The 12,774-nt window shown below is 40.9% G+C and overlaps 1 protein-coding gene across 4 annotated transcripts in view; it reads left to right on the forward strand.

Annotated features, from left to right (window-relative positions):
- The window catches only part of TTBK2 (tau tubulin kinase 2), a 107,149-nt gene that overhangs the window by 71,950 nt on the left and 22,425 nt on the right, over window positions 1-12,774 (forward strand). For all 4 annotated transcript variants that reach the window (XM_044436208.1, XM_044436210.1, XM_044436207.1 and 1 more), the window contains 3 exons: window positions 3,876-4,089; window positions 7,311-7,522; window positions 7,902-8,469. In XM_044436208.1, the coding sequence (XP_044292143.1) occupies window positions 3,876-4,089; window positions 7,311-7,522; window positions 7,902-8,469 (994 nt within the window). The remainder of the gene's footprint in view (window positions 1-3,875; window positions 4,090-7,310; window positions 7,523-7,901; window positions 8,470-12,774) is intronic.

Below are 12,774 nucleotides of genomic sequence, written 5' to 3' on the forward strand. Positions count from 1 at the left end.
AGCTTTGCAATCTACAATAGCAAAGGGAGGACTGTGTTGTTAACCTTTATTGAAGACAGGAACAAGCACTACCCCAACAAGTAAATTAAAAAGGTAGCATAAAGAATGGACCCAGTGATACTTGTTTTATTGCCTGAAGTCAGCATGATCTATATAAGTGCAATAAGTGCAAGCTAGTAGCGCTGTTGGAAGAGAAGGTGAGAGCACTAGAGCAGCAAGTATCCACCCTCAAGGTAATAAAAGAAGATGAAGGGTTTTTAGGCAGAGTGATGGAACTGCAACAGCTAAGAGTAGTACAGAAGCTGGAAGTACAACAACAAGCTGAGGCAAAAAAAGAGAATTCTGAGAGAAGGGAAAATGTGGAGGACACTCCCTGGAAAAGAGTGACTGTTATGTGCAGAAGAACTAGAATCTATAAGCTACAACAGTGGAAGCTGTGGAAGTCTTGAACCACTTTCAGTTACTCAGGGATGAGACTGGAGGGCAGCCTGCTGTTGGAGCACTGCAAGACATCCTGTGAAGCAGTAAATAAAAGGCTAAAGTAATAACAATAACACCAAGGCTTGAAATAACTAGAGAGTAGAGTGTTAACTCTTAAGAGACTTCCTGTTGCATGGGATGGAAATACATGCATGTCAGAATGACCCATGAATTTGTCAGGTATGCTGTATTCCTGGAGGACAGATTAGGAATTACAAAGTTTTGTCAGGAAGGCTAAAGCTGGGAATGAAGAGAGGCAAGCAACAAGAAAGTAAAAAAGAGAGGAAAGAAATGAGAGTTCAACTACTCAGTGTGGATGGCAAAATTATAATAGATGACAAAAAGGCAGAAGTACTCGATTCCTACTTTGGTTAGTCTTCTTCTGAAAGACCTTCCTGATGAAGGAGAAGTACAATCTGAAAGAGCAGGATGGCAGCTCAAGATTGTTAGGCAAATGGTCAGGGATAATCTAATAGGGTTGAATGAGTTCAAATCTCCAGGGCCTGATGGAGTCCATCCCAGAGTCATAAAGGAGCTGGTGGAAGAACTTTCAGAATCTTTGTCTATTATCTTTGAGAATTCATGGAGGATGGAGAAGTGCCAGATGACTGGTGAATGGCTAATGTTGTCCCTATCTTCAAGAAAGGGCGGTGGCGGGGGGACACACAAAAACCTGGTAACTACAGACCAGTCAGCCTGATGTCAATCCCTGGTAAAATTCTGGAGCAGATTATAAAACAGTCAGTCTGAAAACACTTTGAAAACAGTGCAGGGATTACTAGAAGCCAACATGGATTTCTCAAGAACAAATAGATGGAACATCTATTTCCAAGTGGATCTGCAGTTGGCTACAGAATTGGACTCAAAGAGTTCTCATCAGTGGCATTTTCTCAAACTGATAAGAGTGGGGTATTGCAGGGTTCAGTCCTAGGACCAGTGCTCTTCAGCATTTTTATTATCTGGTTCAGGGAATTCAGGGAACAATTATCAGATTTACAGATAACACAAAACTGGGTGGGATAGCTAATACCTGGGAAGACAGAAAGAAGATTCAAGGTGATCTTGATAGTTGGAATGTTGGACTGAAAACAACAGGATGAAATTTACTAGGGACACAAATGTTAAGTTTTATACCTAGGAAAAAGAAACCAAATGCATTATTACAAGACAGGGAATACTTGGCCCAACAATACTACAAGTGATAAGGATCTTGGAATCATTGTAGATTGCAAGCTAAATATGAGTCAACAATGTGATGTGGCTTCAAAAAGGACAAATGCTATTTTAGGCTGCATTAATATAAGCATCACTTCCAAATCATGTGAAGTACTAGTTTCCCCTTTACTCAGCATTAGTTAGGCCACAACTGAACTATGTCCAGTTCTAGACACCAAAGTTTAAGAAATACGCAGACAAGTTGGAAAGGATTCAGAGAAGGGCAACAAGGATGATCCAGGGACTGGAAACAAAGCCCTATGAGGTGAGATTGAAAGAATTGGGCATGTTAGCCTTGAGAAGAGAAGACTGAGGGAAGATATGATAGCCTTGAAAGGCTGTCACAAAGAGGAAGGGCAGAATCTCTTCTCAGTCATCCCAGAGTGCAGGACATGGAATAACAGGTTCAAGTTATACCAAGTCTGATTCCGACTAGATATAGGACAGATTTCCAGACAGTTAGAGCAGTATAGCAATGGAGGTTCTGGGTTTTTCCACACCAGAGGCATTCAAAATATGACCAGGCATCCATCTGAGAAGGATGGTTTAACTTGGGAGTCCTGCACTGAGCAGGGGGTTCCACCTAATGGTCTTCTGATCCCTTTCAGCTATTCTATGAGTCTATGAATACAACTGCAATGATTTCAGGGTAGAATGGTGTCCCCATAGCACCACCTGCTAGGTTATTATTCCACTACCTTTCTGGAAGAAAAGTCATCCCCAGGTTTTTGTGTGCTCCTGTTACTGCATGTGAGAGGCTACCTTATTTGAAGTTACACAGTTGAAATCTGATGAGGTTTAGGGTTTATGTCATACTAGGTAATGCTTAGAATGTTAACATTTTGAAGTTGTATATTGTTGAGGTGATAGCATACTTATGGTCAAAGAAGATTAAATAATTCCCTGTTCCTTCAATATGGTTAAAGAATCAGAAACCAGTTCACGTGGGATCATATGAAAATCCTGTTTATGCTTTTTGGATAGTCAGCAATGGCTGCCTTTACAATAATATACATAACCTACCCTGTGAATAAAGTACCCAGGGCAGACTTTTTGTGGGACAAATCACAATGCACCCATTAGATCATTGAATTTCCTGTGGCTTGTCCTTCCCCTTGACTCTGTAGCCACTATCCCAGTGCCATTGACAGAACCATTCTTGTCTTCTCCCTGCTCCAATCATTACTCCTTTACATTTGTTTTTTTTTTCTCTTTGAACTCAAATATGGCTCACTTGGGGTTGTATTTATTTTGCCCCGGAAAATTGTGCAGTTCTTTAGCTATTCCTTGTAATGAACTTATTTCTTTTTCACAAGTACAGAGGAATTTTTATGTTTCACCGGTCTGAGAGGGTGGTAAAGTGAGTTGGAAACTGAGGCAGTGAGATACATATAGGCAAATTTGCAAAGTTACTTAGTAGTTAATTGAAAAGTGTTGGTAAATGGGAAAAAGTAGGGAAAGTACAAAAAGGAGCAGGGACAAGGTAATACTCTGTTTCTAAATTTTTAAAATTGTGTAGAAACAGACACACAATCCCCCCCACCCCCGCAATATACCATGTGGATGGAGCATAATAGAGGCAGGTGGGTGTAGGGGTTATTGTAGTGGGGACAGAGGGAATTGCCCACATGTATCTGGCTGTGCCTATGCTTGCACATGTCATGTTCCAGTGGTGTTTGTGAACACTCTGTGCTTGGCTCACTTCTTCAGCAAGGGACAAGCACAAGGAGAAGCCCAGGTTCGGGGGAGCCTTGACAGCCCTGCTCTGTACCTTTTCAGTACTTCCTCAAGTCATCAGCCATTCCAGGAAGGGGAGATATTAACTCCTTCTTGCCTTTCAGAGCTCCTTTTTGAAGTAGCCTGTCCTTGCCTGTCTTTTAGCCATGCTCACCATCTCACAAAGATTCATTGGTGGTCATCACACAGGGAACAGTGGATCTCTGTGCCTATAGCAGACCTTTGTTCTGATTCTGCCACTCATGGCAAGGAAGGAAATGTCAGGTGCCAATTTAGAAATAGGTTGTGGGGGCAGAAGAGGAACAGAATCCCACTTCAAGCAGTTAATTGGAGCATTATTTTAATTATTTGGAAGGTCTGTGATTGATTGGGTTGGTTAAATGTAGCAGCCATAGTTTTAATGTGCTGATATATTCTCACTGTAACTTTTCACATCTTTATAGAATTGCTAATGCCACACCAATACCAGGAGATTTGTTGCGAGAGAATACAGATGAAGTGTTTCCAGATGAGCAGCTTAGTGATGGTGAGAATGGTATTCCTGTTGGAATCTCTCCAGAAAAGTTACCAGAATCTCCTGGACATCGTCCTCAGGAAAAGGATGTGTGGGAAGAAATGGATGCAAACAGAAATAAAATAAAACTAGGTGTCCATAAAGTAAGTACAATAGCTGGATAAACAATTATATTTAATTGTTTCCTGCTTCTACAACAAAATTTGCCTTTACTGGATCAAGCCAGAGCACACTATTTCCCATAATGGATGGTTAAATGCTCCTGTAAATGAATGAGCGGGGTGGAATGGCCATGCTATATCTGATGTACATATAACTTGAAAGTTTCATCTTTCACTGTTGTTTAATTGTTTGAAATGTATTAATCTGATCTGAAAGCCATCTGAGATAAAGGATGCCATTGTATCCTGATCCAGTGAATACAGTTAATTGCACTGTCTTTGCCTTGTTCAGAATGTACTGTTAAGCAGTTTCATTGGATGACCTGTAACTCTAGTCTGTTCAGAGTAATTCTTTTCACGCCATTTTACTTTCACCCCAAACCTATTTTTGGGTGGCTAAATGCTGTTTATATATGTATATGCGACATCAGGGATTTTCTTAATGAAGTGTATCTTACATAGTAGTAAGCAATGTATGTGAATCTTCATTGTTAGTCTGTTGCATTTTGTCTAAGAGTCACACTTTGCCCTTTTTAAAGTTATGATCTCGTGTTTGGACGTAACACCAAATAATGTTTTAGAAGTGTATTGGCAAGCCAGTCCAGCATACTACAAACACACAGAGAAGATAGTTAAATGATGCTTGGTTTGGTTTGAGTAGGCTGATATATGGGGGAAGATAATTTTAAAATCCATTCTTCTCCATGGTCTCCGTATATCACATATGCAGACTGCGCCTGCACAGATTCTCCATTTGGGATCCTTCCATAAGCTGAAAAGCTTTGGAGGGAAACTTCCCCCACCATATCAGTGTATATGTCCCTAGTGGATTTCCATTTGTTTCCTCAGTCTTTCTTTGACTGCCTTAGTGGTTGCCTTCTAAGGCAATCTTCTGGGTTTTTTTAGACTGAGTTTTCACTTCCACTGAGGATTTTTCCTATCTTTTTCTTATTTCTTCTTCCATATACATGTTCTTTCTTTCATATTCTTTGCATTAGAGTTCTTCTGTTTTTCCTTTTATTTGGCAATCTTGTTGATTGCACACCCTCTTTGAATGTATGGCCCTGAAGAAACTCTTGCAGAAGTATGTCAGATGTGGAGAGGAGCTCTCACCAACAGATGGTCATTCACTCTGCTTGTTTAGTCTTGGAGAAGGACATACTGTGGATGTTTGCCCACATTGCTGGGACTTCTTAAGCAGTTGAGGAGAAACAGTTGATACAGTCCACATGGTGCATTGGCAGGAAGTATTAGAGGCTGCTGATGCCCCAAAAGCTGCAATTAGCCTAGGCATAGTTTCCTATTGTAAGAGATGTTGGTGCTGTAAACTCTGTTGATGGACAGCAAAACTTCTTCACCCTGTCTGCAGGCTCTAATTATGGGCCATGCAGATTCATCTATACCTAGGCTTCTGTTGGCATTCTCCACAGTGGAAAAAGCTGGCTTGGAAGACAAGATTTTCAAATTTTCTGATCTAAGGTCATTTAAATCTTTTGCCTCCTTAATGAGAGAAGAATGAGGAGGACAAAGCTCATGAACAGAGAATAAACTCATGCCTAGTGCTGCTTATCCCTACCATCTAGTTGCCATCAGAATCCTTGATTCTGAACTTTCTCATGGTACCAGTTAGCCCTTTCATACTGAAAATACTACTGGCAGTAGTACAAGATGAGATACTGATCACTTCTATGTAAGAAAGCAAGATAAGAGATTTGACTCTCTCTTGGACATGCATCACTATAAGACTTGGCCATGTAATCACTGCATGTGAGTAGATACTTGGCTAGCACCCCAGCCCTAAGGCCTTAACAGTATAGCAGAGATTTGTTTCCACTACACACTCTGCCAATACTTCTAGAGCAATATAGAGTTGGCCTGAGTCTTTCAGTTCAAGGCCCTCCCTCTGTCCCATCAACACGCCACCATGTTGACTGTGACTTCAGAGTTCTCACCGGCATGGTGACAATTCATTGGCACACCTGGCACCGTGCAGCAGGACTGTCCCAACAGGTGTGCCAGTCTGAAGATCTGCTGCTTGACAGAGAGGACCACTTTAGTTTTAGGACCAACAAATAGCTTGACTGTATCCAGAAGTTAGGATAGCAGTGAGGAAGATGGGCATTAGCCAGCAATTGCAGTAGTCACATAAGTGGATCAGGCCCCCTTATGCCATGTACCAGCCTCAGGGAATGCTCCTACCTTCCAGGACAGCAGGCAGCCACCTAGTATGGGCTCAGGGAGGCAGCTAGCTTGTTTCAGCAACCCAAGAGGAGGCTGTAAGCAGAGAAAAGGCAACATTGACTAGTATGACCATTCAGCTCCCTTCCCGTCTGGTTTGATGGATATCTCTCCACCTGTCTTCCCATTTGAGAAACCTTAACATCAGATAGGTGGATCTTTTCCATAGTGAAGAGAGGGTACCAAATCAAATTTGCCACTTTGTCACTTTTTGGTTCTGTCTGGGTGATGCCATCATCACCTGTCCTACTGGCAGAGGTAGCTACACTGCTCTCAAAAGGGGCTATATAGCCTGTTCTTCTATCTGACCTATGATACAGGTACTACTCCTGGTACTTTACAGTACCAGTGAAGGATGGTTGTCTCTGCCTGATTCTAGATCTCAGAAATGTCAATTTCTCCATCACACTGAAGAAGTTTCCAATGGTTTCCTTGCAGAACATCTTACCATTGCTGTGTCGGGGGACTGGGTCTCATCCATTGACTTGAAGGATGTCTGCTTTCATATTACAATATATCAGAATTGCCAACATTTCCTGTGCTTCCAAGTTGGTACAGAAGCTTTTCAATTTTTCTGTTCTCCTATGTGGACTTACTACCAAAATTTGTTTACCAAATGCATGACAGTCATCTGTGTCTACTTCCATTTGCAAGGAATTCAGGTCTTCCCCGACAAGGGGATGACTGCCTCCTTGATGTCCCCTCAAAAGAAGATCTCGTGGAATTGTTCCATACTAGTTTGACATGAGGAACACTGGCTTAGTATAGAATCTGGGATTGTGGTGCCTAGAGCACTGTTGAGCTGCAGGAGAGACCCACCAAGGGCCACAAATGTATGAAATGTAATCTTTTGCATCTATGCTTTGCCAAAATGAAAAGCTGGTATGTTATCTATTGTATGTTATACTTAATGTTTGCCTTGATTTTCCTAGTATTTAATGGTCAACTTGCGTGTTTTATCATAGGCTGCTACAGAAGAGGAAAACAGCCATGGGCCAGTTAATGGCATGCTTAATGCCCCAAGCCTTGGTTCGCCAATTAGAGTCCGCTCAGAGACCACACAGCCAGATCGGGATGTCCCTCTAGTGCGGAAGCTACGATCAATTCACAGTTTTGAGCTGGAGAAACGCCTGATGTTGGAGTCAAAGCCAGATACTGATAAATTTCTGGAAATCTGGTATGTAATGGCTTATTTCGTGCTGAGCTACTTTTGCATTTATTTGGCTTTTAGTGTGTCTTTATTTGAGCAGTTCTTTAGCAGAGATTTCACTCTTACTCATATCTTACTCATGTACAAATCTGCAAGTGATGATCCCAGGCTTCAATAGTAGGAGTGTGGATCTTGGTTTTTGTAGGATAAATGGAAGATTCCAGTTCTGAAACGTTAAGTAGATCACTGGTTGGAAATACAGATGTGGTGGCTTTTATATATTTTTAAAATAGCAGATTAAATGAAAATGTACCTGCATTATATATCCTGTTGCTCTTAACCTTGTTCAGAAAATGCTAACACTAATTTTCTGTGTTTGTCACAAATTTATCTCAATATTCCCAAGCATGGAGAAGAAGAAGAGGGAGCTGAATGCTGGCATTGAATCTGCTGTTGCAGCTTCACAGAAAACACCTGTGCCTGCTGCTTCCTCCTGTCATGAGCATATTTGGCACTATGATGAAGAATATTTACCTGAAGCTTCCAAACCTGTTTCTGGAAGCTCTCCAGAACAGGGTGATGGTGGTGTTAGCAATGGATATGTAGCTGTCCACTTGAGCTCCTGCCATCAGGAAGTTGACTCAAAGGAATGGGTGATAGTCGATAAGGAACGAGACCTTCAGGATTTCAGAACTAATGTAGTTGTGGGACATAAAACAACTGGAAGTCCTTCTGATGAGGAGCCGGAGGTACTTCAAGTCCTTGAGGAATCCCCACAGGACGATAACTTTAAAGTTCATACCGAGAATGTAGCTGTGGGAGCCGCCTTGGATCTAGGTGTTGAGTGTTGTGGCATTGCAACTTCTGAACCTTATACAGATCAACTAGAACTTCCAGTTGGAACAGCTGGCCATCTTCTTGCCATCACACCTACAAGCCTAATGGAGGCCCAAGCAGAAGGGGCACTTACTCCAGTAAGTGAATTGCTAATAAATGTAGCATATCTCTGCTGAATTCAGGCAGTTGAGAAATCACTTGAAAGATAATATCTGTAGCTAAATCAAAACAATCTTTCATGATTATAATCTGCTTACATTTGGATTTAAATTTGGTTATTTAAGAAGAGAGTAATAGTTGATAAAGGTTTACAGAAATATTTTCCCAGGATTTCATTACAACATTCACTGTTGTATGATATGACAACCCAGCTGGAAATAAGCTAGAGAATGTTGTTGTGCCCACAGATGACTAGGTTTGCTGTGGGTTTACCACCTCCTTCCCCGTTGATCCTCTCACAGGTATCCTAGAAAATCAGTGACAGGACCATTTTATCCTCCTTTCCCTTTGCTGACTGACAGCAGTATTTTTGCTCATCCATGGTTCCCCCCCCCCACTTTTTAAATCACTCTTTGCCATCTCCAAGTTGACAGCAGTGATAGCTCCTTCAAAATGCCCCAGTGGTACATTGGAGGGGCTATCACTGACTTTTCGGCCATTATTCTTTTAAATGTGTGCCCTTAATACTATGTTAAAACTTTTTTTTTTGAAATGGCTAATAAAGTTTTTAAAATAGGGATACATGCATTTAATTATCCATGCCAAGAAATGGTTTGGACTTTTCTACTTTCCTGAATACTTAGAGTCTCAGGAAAGGATGGAAAAGTTGCAGAACACTGAGACAAGACAGCTTCAGTCCAACTAAGTAAAGAATCTTGCTGTGAATACAGTTATCTGGCTTAACTTCCACTGACATCTTGACTTTTGACAGTTGTAAAGGAAATCAAAGTAAAAAATAACTCTGTGTACAGCACCTCTGGGTTAATGGCCATGGTGGCTGCTTGCTGGACTTTGTCAGCAAGCACCTTTCAGAAAACATTGTGTGGGGGAAACTGCCTATTTTGGACCCCCAGAAGTGGATGTATCTGCTTACACATTTTCAAAAAGATGATGAAAATATTTATACACAGGTGGATAGATATTTTTTTAAATAGGTAGCGAACCAGAGACAGCCCCTGTAATATGCCCCTTGGGGCTGTCAAATTGCAAAACGAGGGAGGGAAAGGTGTGGGGAAGCAATAGTGAATGAAAAAAGGCTTCTGGTCACAACCAGCAAGAGGAGACAAGGTTGAAGGACCCAGGTAGAAGGAGCAGGGAACAACTTACATCAAGCCTAATGACCTGGCAGGACTACCTTGGGTTGTTTCATGAACAACACACCCTGCAAAGCTTATTCACAGGGTGGGTTGTTGTGAGTGCAAACCAGCACAGTTCTTACATTCTTAACCAGTGTTCAAACTATTCAGAAATATATTTTAAAATACATAACAGTGAATGCCCATTAACTTCTTAAACAAATGAAAACATACCACACATAAAATATGAATGAGTTCTAGAGAGGAGTAAATGGAAGCTAATATTACATGCTGAAGTAAAATGTAAAACATGCAATGATAACAAAGAAAATAAATTTATATCCATGAACCAAAGGGGTTTCATGGTAAGATTACACCATGCAAAGTAAACTACAATTTAACTCTTGCTGAGCTTATTAGGTAAACTGCGTTAACAGCAGCAAATAGTATAGCTGTAACCAAAAATGAAATAAAATAATCCCTTATAGTAAGACCAAGTATCAGCGGTAGGATTTGTTATTTAGCTCCACTTAAGTCTAAACAAGTTAAATGCAGTCTTTGAATATTTGAACCATATAAAGTATAGTCTAAATCTTTAGAGAAAAAGAAGGTGGATCAATAATGGAATAAATCAGTACCTATTTCAGGCTGAAAATTGAAGAACAGGCTCTGGTGAACCAGATGTAGATTAAAGGAGTCTGCTCTCAGACAAGGTGCAATGTGTTGAGTGTGCAGAAACTTACAGGAAAATTTTCTCATTATTTTAGTCAGCTGATATTACTGTGGGTCTTATCAGAATATATGGAAACATTCCAAACTCATGGAATGGATAGCTGTAGGAAGGAATAAATACAGCTTCTTCTCACAGGGGTCTGTTGTTGCACAGCTTGACCCCTGCTTTTGTAAGCCAGACTCCTTGTATCTCAGATTCCAGACAGCAATTCTTTTTGCCAGCAGCCTGTTTGTGAATCAAAAATTTCAGTCCCATTTCATTCCATGGCTTCAGGGTAAGACTCTGTTCCCAGCATCTAAACTCAAAAGCAACCTTGAGTAACAAGTAACATAGAAACAGAGTGAGTCAGAAGGGGTCTCCTGGGTCATCTAGTCTGACCCCCGGCTCTAGCTGGCTCCACTCATGACATGCCCTCCATGTGTATGTCTAGCCTGTCCTTGAACACCCTCACCGATAGGGCCTCAACCACCTACCAGAGAAACCCATTCCATGCCACTGGGGTCTTAACTGTCAGGAAGTACTTCCTGGCATCCAAATTGAACTTTGGTACCATGTACCATGTGACCTCTACTCTGTGAGATTTTTTATTTCAGTCTTCCACTCAAACACTACTTGTTAAAGATCATAGCTTTTGAAAAAGGAAATATGACGTCCACTATATTCATTTGTCAATGAAACTTTTCATAGGTTCACATCTTATTTTGAAATGAAGATTCCCAGGCTAGTTCAGTGAAATACTACTCAGAGAAATTTGATAAGCTGAAAATTGGGCTTATTTCTCATTCAATATTCATGCTGAAGCCAGATTTTTGATATGTAAGAGCTTTCATTTAGACCCAAAAGTTACTTTTTTAAAAAACCTGTTAATCAAGGAAAGGAAAGGAAAATCCACTTTATTTCAGTTACAGGTCTTTTAACTAGTGTTCTACAAACTTAGACTGCAGTTCTATGCCATTGAGTAAGTGCAATTGAATTCAGTAGCACATACTCATAAGTAAACAATAAATGTCAATAAACCTTTGATAGTTCCCACCCCGAACCATTTTTATTAGGCTGCTGGGGGCTGGCAGAGGAGGGATGGACAACTGTATCCCTGCTCTAAGCACCAACTGTCAGAACTTCCTTCCGCTAGTTTGGATTCTATGCTGGGCATAGAGGAGGGATGTAGTATCTCAGTCTGCTTTTTTGCTGGCATGAAATTCCTATGTTTGCTCCAGTTGGCATAGAAAAGTTTGTCCCATTACACCCATCCCCAATGCACTTGCATGATTTCTGTAATTCAGTGCAAAATTGTGATGATCAGCATACATAATTTAAAGTCTACATTCACTTTAAATTAGAGGGAAAGAAGGAACACTCACCAGAGCAGGAAGGGTTAATTTTGGTCAGTTGTTTTGTGGACAGTGGTTTATTTCCACTTCATTACCTTTAGGGTGGGAAACTGGACCCTCTGCAGGTTGGATGACATCAGTGAGTGTGACCATGGCCACTGATATGATCTCCCCATGCACTTTTACTTTATATGCTAAGGGGAAAGAGCAGCAATTTCTTCCACTGCTATTCCGGTGTCTGACTTTGTGCAGTCTGCATTGTTCTTATGGGAACATCATGCAGTGTTTCACTCTGCTACATTAGCTCTAATTAGCTCTATCATTGTTATTGGTTCCTCGCCAATGTGCTGCTTGGACCTTCTCTCAGCCAATACTTCTGCTGGGAACTGCCTTCCTTTATTGGGGATCACGTGGAGCAGGTGAAACAGTTAGCTTACTGACTCCCTCTTCTGCTAAGTAAGGTGAACCCCTGCTTATTTCCCATAGGAGTTTTTCTCTGTGCTGCTTTCCTCTCAGTTGGGATGGGAACAGCATGCAAGGGATTTTGTTCCTTGCTTCTTCCCCAAATTCTTTGGTAGCCTGCAGACCAGGGAAAGGCCTTGGCATGGGGAATATTTGGTAGGTGCTGGTTAGGGAGCCTTTGGAGGCTGGCTTAGGTTTGTCATCTGGAGGTTTCCCAGTGCTACTTTAGCAATTGTGACTGCACCTGTGTGAGAAATATGAATGGTCACTTAAGCAGACAAGAACAGAAATTTTTTTCTTTCTTATTTCCTTTTACAGTCATCAGTTACAAAATAGAAATAGGTATTTCATCTGCAAACTCACCATAAATGTTTCACTTCTGAATTTCTTGTGTTAAAGTGTGAAAAACTGTAGAAGGCTGCAATATATTGCATATATATACCTTGCTTACAAAGAGTTTAATTTGAATATAGCTGGATGTATTGAGTTTGGGAAGATGCTGACCCTTAATTTATATACATTGGTTCTGTGCCACTTTAAATTATTCTGCATATTTATCAATGCCGGCTTTACTGTTGCTTACATCTTGGAAGGTGCCATTGCCAATTTAATATCAATATG

Source organism: Varanus komodoensis, unplaced genomic scaffold (assembly GCF_004798865.1).
Source record: "Varanus komodoensis strain SLA01 unplaced genomic scaffold, ASM479886v1 scaffold3, whole genome shotgun sequence".
NCBI lineage: Eukaryota > Metazoa > Chordata > Lepidosauria > Squamata > Varanidae > Varanus > Varanus komodoensis.